The sequence below is a fragment of the Meles meles genome, chromosome 2, assembly GCF_922984935.1.
Source record: "Meles meles chromosome 2, mMelMel3.1 paternal haplotype, whole genome shotgun sequence".
In the NCBI taxonomy this organism is placed as follows: domain Eukaryota; kingdom Metazoa; phylum Chordata; class Mammalia; order Carnivora; family Mustelidae; genus Meles; species Meles meles.
The window spans coordinates 130,211,869-130,223,896 of NC_060067.1; the positions used below are offsets into that span (position 1 = coordinate 130,211,869).

General features: G+C 38.1%; 1 protein-coding gene and 1 pseudogene across 4 annotated transcripts in view; both read left to right on the plus strand.

The window, feature by feature from the left end:
* Positions 1-12,028, plus strand: part of TMEM144 (transmembrane protein 144) — a 39,970-nt gene that overhangs the window by 7,168 nt on the left and 20,774 nt on the right. For all 4 annotated transcript variants that reach the window (XM_045986721.1, XM_045986738.1, XM_045986734.1 and 1 more), the window contains exons 4-5: positions 1,688-1,787; positions 3,513-3,593. In XM_045986721.1, the coding sequence (XP_045842677.1) occupies positions 1,688-1,787; positions 3,513-3,593 (181 nt within the window). The remainder of the gene's footprint in view (positions 1-1,687; positions 1,788-3,512; positions 3,594-12,028) is intronic.
* LOC123930480 lies at positions 6,895-8,179 on the plus strand (annotated as a pseudogene).

Consider the following 12,028-nt stretch of genomic DNA (forward strand, 5'->3'; position numbering starts at 1 on the left):
CGTCAGGATAGTTTTTCTTCTATTAATATAAATATATCCTGGGAGAATTCTATTCTATTTAGCAAAAAGATTTCCAAGTATCAAGGATTTGGGGAGGTTAATTTGATTAAAAGCAAATAAATTTTAAAATATTAAAAACTTATCGGGTACCCACCAAATTTGAATCTCTGCAGAATTAAATGATTTAGTGAAGTTCCTGAGTTCGAAGACAAAAGAGTTCACTTCTAAATTTCCACTGGAATTTAAATTATTATACCTCATTTATACCTTGGTACAACTATGTTTATCACATCTAATGGGGAGAGGGAAACAGAAAGCTCACTGTATCCTACAGCTCTTTATAACAACTATAATATTTATAATTACCCAGCAGGCTCTATTGGGATTCAGTGGGGAGGGTTGTAATTTGAGAAATGTTGCAGATGTGGATGCTGTAGGTCATAGTAACTGAATGGAGATGGGGAGTAGAGGAAAGGGAGCAGCCAATGATGATGTAGGGATTTTATCATAAGTGATTAGGAAAGTGGTGGTATCACTGATACAGGTGATGAAAATAGAAGTATGTGTCCAAAAAGAAAAATGATGAGTTCAGTTTGGGACCTTTTGAGACTGAACTTCCTGATGTTCCCACATTGGGGGACATCTGGTTGGAGATCTCTTGTTGGGGACAGACACTAAAACTGTGGAGAAGGTCCAGGCTAGAGCAATAGCACTGGGAGTATGTGTCTCTAATTGATAGCTGAAATCTTGAAAGGGCAAGTGCCCCAAGAAGGCTATATAGCAAGAGGAAGAATGTGTTCAAGGGGAAATATTTAGGGGGCACCTAAATCCAGACAGTATGACAAGAAAGAGTAGCCTGTGACAGAGAGAGACAGGAAGGAATCAGGAAATGAAGGCATCTTGGAAGCCACCAGAGGAAATCTTTCAAGAGAAGATTGCAGAACTGAGGCCAGACTGCTCAGTGGTTAGAACTATTAAAAAAAAAAAAAAAGAAAAAACAATCATGCATTTGGCCTTGAGTGACCTTCCGGAGCACAAAGCACTGAATACAGGGTTCTAGAAGGTATGTCAGTGAGCATGGGGAGCATAGTCTGGGGCCATATTGGGCCAAAGACTTCTCTGTCAGTGCTTGGCTCTGGTTCAAGTCTAAGAGGACAGTCCCCACTGATTTTATCATTGACAGTTTCTACAAGAAGTTATAAAATAGAGACCTATGTTAAGGATAAAGCGTGTTAGTGCAATTAGGCAAAGAGCTAATTCATCATTTTTCTTTGTAGGATTTTGTTTTATGCCTAGTTCTTTTAGCAATCATTAACCTGAGTTTAATGCCCAAAAGTGTAGTTATTTTATTAAAAATTGAGGAATTGTGCTTGTGCTTTCCTAAATTTGTGAAAATCCCATAAGCTTCATCTGAAGTTAAAAATTAATTCAATTTGGGGCACCTGGGTGGCTCAGTGGGTTAAGCCTTTGCCTTCGGCTCAGGTCATGTTCTCAGGGTTCTGGGAAATAGCCTCTCTGCTCCGCAGGGAGATTGTTTACCCCTCTCTCTCTGCCTGCCTCTCTGCCTGCTTGTGATCTCTCTCTCTGTCAAATAAATAAATAAATCTTTTTTAAAAAATTAATTCAGTTTATAAATTTATTTTTGTATTAGAAATAACATATTTTTTTCTGTATGTTATATCTCCAGGGAACATTGCTGTTGTCCCAATTATCAAAACCATTGGTTTAGGCCTTGGAATCTTAATCTGGGGATCATTTAATACCTTAACTGGCTGGGCAAGCTCAAGGTAACACAAAGCAATTTCAACTAAGATTCTCTACTGATGTAAGGCCAGTCTTAGGGATTGGGCTAGCTGAGAGGAATAACCTGGTTTTTACTCTCACAGAGATTATAGCTGGTAAGACATACACATGAAATATGCTACTTTTAATTATTATTTGCCTGAAATTCTAATATCCCATCTAGATACTTGGTTAAGATATAGGAGAAAATTAGCTCCTCAGAACAGAAGAAGGAAGAAAGGAGGGAAACTGATGTGCATTTTCCTTTTTTATTGTGTGACAATTTCTTGGACATGTTATATGCATCATTCTCCTCTCATTTTCACAAACATGAGGTAAGCAATGCCTTATAAGAGAGCTGAGAGACAAGGAGACTGAGTAACTTGCTAAATGTCACGAAATGAATAAGCTAGGCTTCAAACCCAGGTCTTCTAGTTCTAAAGCACATATTCCTTCTGGAGCCTGGGCCATGGTCAAAAAACCATGGCCCACCTTCCCAGCCACTTTTGTAAATAAAATTTTTTGGAACACAACCAAACCCATCCATTTCACATTGTCTCTGGCTGCTTTTACACTATAGTGGCAGAGCTGAGTAATTGCAAGAGATCTATCTTGCAATATCTTGTAATATCTACCTAAAATATCTACTCTCTGGCCCCTGCCAGCCCCAGCTCTGGAGGGATCCAGCAGGGTCACCATAAACCACATGGTGTCCATTTATATTTCAAGTTAAATAAATTAAAAATTAAAAAATAAATTTAAAAAATAAATTAAATAAATTAAAAATTTAATTAAAAAATTAAAGTTAAATAATTAAAATTAAAAATTAATAAATTAAAAATAAATGATAAAATTAAATATTCAGTTCCATGCTGCACTGCTCATAGATCAAGTGTTCAATAGCCACAGATGGCCAGAAACTACCCTGTTACACTGTGCACCTGTAGAAGCCCCCCCAATTATCATAGAAACTTCTATTTGATTGTGCTGCCCTTGTTTAGTATTCAAATTAACACTCAAGCGGAGTTTGGGAAAAGAAGTAGAAAGGAGGGTGTCACTCTTACCTTAATTTGGGGGCTCCTCTTCCCTCTCAAAGCATTATAATAACCTCAGTAATAACAAAACAAATTAACTTCCAATCTGTTCTTTCCTGGCCTTTCCCCATTCTTCGACCAGCTTCTTACAGGTGCAATTTTCTTTTGCTGCTTCTGCTTGCCTCTTTCATTCTTGCCCTGAATGGGCAACAGTGCTAACAGTAATTGTTAGTAACAAATGCTACAGTTGATGTCAAGGCATGAAAAAAAAAAAAAAAGGTAATGCCAAAACATTGCGATCTTTAACCAAGCAGTGACTTAAACGTCTGTCTCAATAAACACTGTACAAAATTGCAGCCAATTAATTAGGATTCACTTAGGCACTAATGTATTTTGTTTTCCTTCTTCCTTAATCTTAATAAGAAAGGACACTCACAAGAACTTTTATGTATACTAACTCATTTTAGATATCTTTATAAGAAGGAAGGGATATATATGACAATTATACCTACCTTCTAGGTATCCCATTTTAAACATGAGGAATTGAGGCATGGTAAAGAGTTGTTCAAGTCGCAGTTAGTAAGAGAGGGATGTAGGATTTGAATCCAGGAATCTGACCCTGAGTCCATGCTCTTGAACACTATGATGAACACGTTTTCAAAACTAGCTACACTGATGCAGCTTTCTCAATTCCAGGTTTGGCTGGTTTGGAATGGATGCAGAAGAAGTAGCAAAACCGGTGCTAAATTACGTCGGTGCTGGATTATCAGTAGTGAGGTATGCAGTTGTTTCGGACTTAACTCTTCTTCTAAAAGTTTAGAACGCATTTTAGAGATCCCAATGTGTTTACGTTTTTTTAAACCTGCATTTCATAAAAGTGCCATGATTTGCCCTCTGATTCTTCATTTATATTCACAGATTTGGCTTTCGAGGACAAAAGTGTCAGCTCTTGGAAAGCCCCAGCTTTAGTTCTCAAAAGCTCTGAGACCCCTGGAAAATCATTGAGCTGCTTTGAAGCTCATTTTCATTTACCTGATCTCTAGAAAAATCTTAGTACATAGCTCCTAAATTAGAATCAAAAGGCACATTATTTTGCAAACTCAGCTATACTCTATAAATAAATGTTATGCTGGCTCCCCAGTGCCCCTGGAGTAGTCCTTGATTCTCTCCTCGTATCTCTTCTCATTACTCACTTCCTCTTTGCCCACCCCCCACCTCACCTCCCCTCCCTCCCACCCCCCACCCCCCACCCTGTTCCCACATCCCTGCTGTCACTTCATCTCTGCTCATCCCAGTCAGATAACTACTCTCTCACATATGAAAACATGTATTCATTTAAGTATGTGTTTTGGGATGTATCTGTGTCTAGTCATATGCACTATGTGGATGAAGATGAAAATGACTTTAAATCTCTATAGGTCAGTGTTCAATCAATAAAACTCCAGCAGGAATTAGGTCACCTTAAATTCAGTCCCCTTTCCTTTCTAGTCTCCATTTATATTCCCTGTCAGTGCTTCACATAATGGATAGCCATGCCTAGAAAGATTTTAGTACTTTTTTATTCTTCAGGGAAAGAACACTCTATTTCTCTTCCTCCTGCAGTGATGGCTTTTCCCCAGCCACATTTAGGAACAATCTCTTTGTCATTGAAATGTTGCCTAAGAGAGTGGTTCCAGGCCAATTGGAGAAGAAATAACATAGATTATTCTAAAAAAGCAGATTCCTGACATTTTTGGTTAGAGGCAATTTTATGTATTCTGTACAACTCACATGGCATCCTAGCTTTGAATAGCTCTCACAAAAACAATTTCTTTACACCCCAAAATTGTAATGTAGCATGCCTTAGTTTTGACTTAATAGTAATTTAAGGCCAATTTACTCAGTCTTTCAGGCATTGTTTTTCTCCATATTTCTTCTTTCTTTAGAAAATGTCCATTCTCTAAAATTGCAAATTATTCATGTTCTACCCACTTCTATCTGTATGACCTTGGGCAAATCACTTAATTTCTCCAAGTCTTGGTTTCTTCATCTGGGGCTAAAGTGAGGGAAATAATTGTGTCACCCTTATAAAATATTTTGAAGATGAAATGAAAAGAAATATGCTAAGTGCTTTGTATATTGCTAGGTAGATAGCTAATACTCTAAAATTTGGGTAATTTGTATTATAATTATCATTATTTGTATCAATAGCTAGTTCATGTTCAATTACTGGTTTCCCCTGGAGGGGGAATTATTCAGCTCTGTAGTAAGCTGTCTGTGCACTTGGAGATCATGCGGCTTGGTTTGGAACTTAGTCTATGGCACAGGAATGTGATGATCTCTTCCTGTAGGGCATTCCACCTCCCTTCTGGGTTTCTTTACCAAGAGGACCTCTGGAAGCTTTTGTTTCATTATTTTAACTCCATTAAATCAGTTAGTTCAAAAGGCATTCATTGAATAAGCTTAGAGTTTCATGGACTGTATAAGGAAACTTAGAATATGGTCACATTTGTTTAGTCACCTCCTATTGCTTTTCTTTTTAAAGGAATAGGTCAGATAGATTGTTTCTAGCCTTACATTTTTCCTATATGTGGTATCACTCAGTTTCTACAACTAAAATCACTCTAGGTATTTTATTTTATTTTATTTTATTTTATTTTATTTTTTGGGGAAGGGGGTTGGCAGAGGGAGAGAGAATCTTAAGCAGGCTCCATGCCTAGCATGGAGCCCCATGAGGGGCTCAGTCTCATGACCTTGAGATCATGACCTGAGCCATAATCAAGAGTCGGACACTTAGCCGACTGAACCACCCAGTCACCCCAACTCCAGGTATTTTAAACAGAAAAGCATTTCACATAGGGGAATTTTCACAAAATTGTGATAAGGCCCAGTGGTGCAAAAGGAGGAAGAGTGCTCCGCCCAAAGCCCTGAAGCCCACGCTCCAGCCAGCCCAGCTGCCTCTGCCCTGAGTTACCACCACTGCTGAAACTACCGGAGCCGCCATCAAAACAAAACAGCTTCTCCCAACTTTTAAGCCTATTCATATGCCTCCTGCTGGCACAACTTAGTTGCTAATACAGTTTGGGATGACACAGTTTTCAGCTTTCTAGGCTCCATGGTTCAGGAGAGAATAAATAAGGGTGGGTGTGAAGCAGACACCAAGAACCGTGTTCTCTAAAACAAACTTAAATGAAGATCCAGGAGTCAGAGTTCATATAAAAGCCAATTTCTTTTCCAATTAAAAAAAAAAAAAGTGCTTTAGATTATCCTTGAGGCTGCTCCCCATTTCTTACTCAACTTGCTGTTCCTGGAGAGTTGTGTGTAAGGAAATCCAGTTTTTGTTTCCAGCCCTTACCTTTCTTCAGAGCCACAGTCCTTGTATCTAACTAGGGTCAAACTCCACATCGCTACCGAGATGCCCCCAGGCACCTCCTCCCCAACCTGAGGTGAAATAACCAGTGGAAGAGAACCCTGCTGGGTCAGGCACATGGTCAGCAGTCTATAGACACTAGCCATTAGTTCTTTTCTCTCTACCTTCATTATTTCCCAGTCAGAATTACTTTTCTTGTTCTCCTCTTCCCTGCCAACTGGTTACTCTTCCTGTGTTCCCTCTCTCATAGAATGTAATAGCCATAGTTATTCAAACTCAAAACCCTAGTCATCTTGAGCTTTTTTCCCTTTCATACCCCATCCTATATCTAATCCTGTAAACATTTTTTCCTAATGTTTCACAGGTTCTTTCTCTCCTTTCCCCCAGTTCCTTAATATAAATTCACCTGTATGTGATTATAAAAATCTCACATCTAGGTGCCCTTAAGAGGCTCAGTTGGTTAAGCATCTGACTCTTGGTTCTGGCTCAGATCATGATATCAGGGTCATGATCTCAAGGTCATGAGATGGAGCCCCTAGTCAGGCTCTACACTCAGCTTGGAGTCTGCTTGGGATTCTCTCTCTCTCTCCCTCTCTGCCTCTCACCCTGCTTGCTTGTTCTCTTTCTCTCAAATAAATAAATAAAAATCTTTAAAAAAAAAAAATCTCAGAGCCACTGCCAAGGAGTAGCAACCCCCGTTGCCTAAGCTTACATCCTTAGGGAGGAGACATGGCAGATGACCTCAATGCTGCCAACAGGAACATGGAGGTCTGTAAGATCAAGAAGCTCATCAGGAGCTTGGAGGCAGCCCACAGCAATGGCACAAGCATGATATCATTGATCATTCCTCCCAAAGACCAGATTCCACCAGCTGCAAAAATGTTAGCAGATGAGTTTGGAACTGCATCTAACATTAAGTCCCAAGTAAAATGCTTTTTAGTTCTGGGAGCCATTACATCTGTACAACAGAGACACAAGCTTTAAACAAAATACCCCCAAATGGCCTGGTTGTTTATTGGAGTACAATTGTAACAGAAGAAGGAGAGGAAAAGAAAGTCAACATTGACTCTGAACCTTTCAAACCAATTAACACATCATTGTATTTGTGTGACAACAAATTCCGTACAGAGGTTCTCACAGTCCTCCTTTTGGATGACAGCAAATTTGGCTTCATTGTATAGATGGTAGTGGTGCACTTTTTGGCACACTCCAAGGAAACACAAGAGAAGTCCTGCACAAATTCACTGTGGATCTCCCAAAGAAACATGGTAGAGGAAGTCAATCAGCCTTGTGTTTTGCTCTTTTAAGAGTGGAAAAGTGACGTAGCTATGTTCAGAAAGTAGCTGAGACTGCTGTTCAGCTGCTTATTTCTGGGGACAAAGTGAATGTGTCGGGTCTGGTTTTAGCTGAATCGGCTGACTTTAAAACTGAACTAAATCAATCTGATATGTTTGATCAGAGGTTGCAATCAAAAGTTTTAAAATTAGTTGATATTTCCTATGGTTGTGAAAATAGATTCAACCAAGCTATTATCTACTGAAGTCCCCTCCAACATGAAATTCATTCAAGAGAAGATTTTGATGAAATCAGGCAGGACACAGGCAAGTACTGTTTTGGAGTTCAAGATTCACTAAAGGCTTCAGAAATGGAAGTTGTAGAGATTCTAATAGTCTATGAAAGTCTGGATATAATGAGATATAGTCTTCATTGCCAAAGCACAAAGAGGAAAAAATTATCTAACTCCAGAACAAGAGAAGAATAAATCTTGTTTCACAGACAAAGAGACAGGACAAGAACATGAGCTGATTGAGAGCACACCCCTGCTGGAATGGTTTGCTAACAACTATAAAAAATTCAGTGCTGTGTTGGATTGTCACAGATAAGTCATAAGAAGGATCTCATTTTGTGAAAGGATTTGGTAGAATTGGAGGTTATCTTGCAGTACCAAGTAGATTTCCAGAGAATGGAATATCAAGGAGGAGATGATGAATTTTTTGACCTTGATGACTACTAGGTAGTCGACACAGGTCTGGCAAAATGTGCCTCACCCTCCAGCATCCAACCCAAGAAGCATACCTGTGGTGGAATCCAAACAGTTCAATTATATAAGAGAATATTATGAAAATGTATACAGCAACAAACTGGGCAACCTGGAAGAAATGGACAAATTCCTAGAAACTGACAAACTGCCAAAACTGAAACAGGTAGAAACAGAAAATTTGAACAGACTCATAACCTGCAAAGAAATTGAATCAGTAATCAAAAATCTCCCAACAAATAAAAGCCCTGGGCCAGATGGCTTCCCTGGAGAATTCTACCATACATTTAAAGAGAGTTAATACCTATTCTTCTCAAACTGTTCCAAAAAATAGAAATGGAAAGAAAACTTACAAACTTGTTCTACAAAGCCAGCATTACCTTAGTTCCAAAACCAGGCAAAGACCCCACTGAAAAGGAGAACAAGAGGCCAATATCTCTAATGAACATGGATGCAACACTTTTAATAAAATACTAGCAAATTGAATTCAACAGTACATTAAATTATTAATTTATTACTCATTTTAATTTATTAATTTATAATAAATTATTCACCACAATCAAATGGGGTTTATTCCTGGGCCACAGGGGTGCAGATCTCTGCCTTACAATTCCAGAATTTAATCCATGAGTTTAATTAAGTTCCAGAACTTAATCCATGAGCATTGGATATTGAGAAGAAAACCGAAACAAAACCAGACCCAACCCTGTACTTCGGTTTGTCATGGTGTCACTGCAGCAGCCTAGAACTAAGTTCCTAAAATGCCACTTTGGACTAATTTAGAAAATAATTCCAGTTTTAACTTTTACTTGGTAGTAAAATTGGTTGTTCCTCTATTTTATGAAAGAAAATTATTTTTTTAACCTACATACATAGAATCAAAAATACTTTTAACTACTGTAAACTTTCAAAAGTTAATAGAAATGAGATAATTAAAAGCAAACTCACATCTACTTTACCTGGTTCCATTTTTTTCTATTGCCAGCATAACTTTCTTGTATCTTGTATCAATCATCACTCTTCTAATTAAGAACCTTGGAAGACTCCCATTGGATTCAGAATAAATCTGTCTCCTTAGCCTGGTATGTCCTCCACCATCACAGATTCAACCCTTCCTAGACTAGCTTTCTCTCTATATTTTCAATTCATTGACCTAGATTATTTATCACTCCATACCCCAGACACTTCCCCCAGCCCAAAGACACTTTTCTCAGCTTCTTTGGCCTCCTGTAAATATCAGTTGAGATTTCTTGGGTTGTTTTCTTGTGTTATTTTCTTTATTTCCCTTCTTCCTAATTAGAGTGAGTTGCCCCTAAACTTCCATTGCATCTTGAACTCCTATTATAGAAGGGTCTGTTTTGTGTTATTCTTACAATTCCTTTATCCTTGAACTGTGTTCTCCTTTGAAGGACAAAGTCTGTTATTTTCTTGGAATACCATCTCTCCCACCATCACCATTAGACTTTGCCACACAGTGCTTGAAACTTAAAAGATGCTCAATAGAGGCTTGTTAAATTGTCAGGGTAAACACATACAAACAAGTTCTATTAATAGTAAGATGTACAGAGGTACAAATCTAGGGAAACTGGAAAGATCAAAAATGTAAAGAAGCACTCCTATGTATAACATTGATTTTTTAAAAATTTTTCATGCTTTTGACAATATTCACAGACTTTATCATGTATCTTTGTGTCTTAGACACTGTATCAAGTTCTGTAAGTCTGTAGCCCAAAAGGCTTTGTGATCTATTTGGTTTTATGTTAGTATACATAAGATAAATTTCATTAGCTTGTCCTAACTTAGTGCCCTGCACCCACTCTTGACCTAACTGATCTGACTTACCTATTTTGTGACAAACACTAGTCACACAAGCTCAAAACAGCTGAATTCTTGGTCCTGATTTTTTTTTTCTCATGCTCAAAACCCCCCTCCCATCCAATATTCTCTTTATTTCCTAACATATCTTGAGATTTTACCATGTTCCCAAAAGTACGCTAAGAATTTTGCATGCATTGTTATTTAATTCTCATCACATTTCAGTAAAATGGGCCCATTCCCCATTTCTTTAGATGGAAAAAGTTGAGACTTAGAGAGCCTAAGTGATTTGTAAGAGATCATACAGTTGTTTGAAGAAACACTCAAAGACTTTCTCCTTGGTACTATTCAAGTATTTCTAATATACCATCTTATATTGTCATTAGGAAAACATACTCATCTATACAAAGTTGAGGGTTTTCATGATAATTTTGAGAAGAAAATGCAATTGAGATGTCTAATAATAGCTTTGCAAATTAGCAGGTATGTAAGCACACATTTAACTAAGATACACGTTTAATTAGGTTTCATGCATTCATTTTTACTGAGTGTTAAGTGCTTTGAGGATCTTGAAGGAGATCTTATCTTCCATTGAATTAGAAAATCTGTAGAGAAAAAATTTCACAAGGACTTGTGGTAAATGTTCTGGATTATGCGATGACTATTCTTAGTATTGTGGGAATTCAGAGAGGAGGAAGAGTCAGTGAGGACCGACCTGGGAATGGGGAGGATTCTTGTCACATTCAGCCTTCAGTTCTTCTTTAGTATGGATAAGAAGAGGAGAGTGTGTGCTGTGTTCAACTAAGAAAGAGAAACAAGCAAGAGCAGGTGGTTGTGGAAGATGGGGGTGGAGGAGAGGTTGGAGCAGGGACAGGTCAGAGACGAAAGTCGCTGTGGAGAATTATGTGGAGTAGGTTATGGAGTACATAATGCAGAGAGTAATAAAACTCAAAAAGGACAGTTACATTTGCTATAGAAGGGAATATAGAACCGTTCAACTTTTGAAAGCAAGTAAGAGGCTGAACTAAGTAAGCTAAGAAATTTTAAATTCATATTAAAAAAATCACACATTATCAGCCCTTGTCTGCACTTTGCTACCTACACTATTTCAGCCTCCTCTGTACTTTGAAAACTCCTCATATATCTTTAACTTTTGAACCATGCAAACATATTTTTTTTAAGATTTTATTTATTTATTTGACAGACAGGGATTGCAAGTAGGCAGAGAGAGAGGAGGAAGCAGGCTCCCTGCTAAGCAGAAAGCCCGATGCGGGGCTTGATCCCAGAACACTGGGATCATAACCTGAGCTGAAGGCAGAAGCTTTAACCTACTGAGCCACCCAGATGCCCCCATGCAAACATATTTTTGAAAAGGAATGTCAAAAGTATACCAGAGTTGTTAATTTCCTTAAGTTAATTTAATATTTTAACACATTTTAACCTATTTCCATGGTTCAAAAGTCAACAATGGTAAGCGAAACATTTGTTACAAAGATAGTGGACATGAATAGAAAATGCAGAATGCAAGAATGTCAAAGGGGGGAAAGTCATTAGGCTTATGCATGTGTTTTCATCTCTTAAAATATGCTCTGGAGATCTTTCCATATCAGAGCACAGAGGGTGTCCTCATTTCTTTTTTTATATCTATGAAGCATTCTGTTGTGTGACCGTGAAGACTGCCTCATCTGAGTGTGGGTGTAGTGGCCACAGCATCTCTTCTGTGGGGGCTGTACAGTTCCCTGCTCACACCCGTGGTACCTATCTGCTGAAGTTTGTCCATCAAGGATGTTGTTAAACGTCTAGGGTTTTGTCAGTATAACAGGTGGTTTTCACTTTCATTTTCTTTTAACCATGTGATTCCAGAGTTAAGAATACTTCCATTCTTCCAGAGTTAAGAATAATTCCAGAGTTAAGAATAAAAGAAGGATGCAGCTATAGACTAAAACAAGAAAATCAAGAGAAAGATCTGATTTGGGGGAAAATTTTTTGAGTTAGGCTTCTAACTCGTTG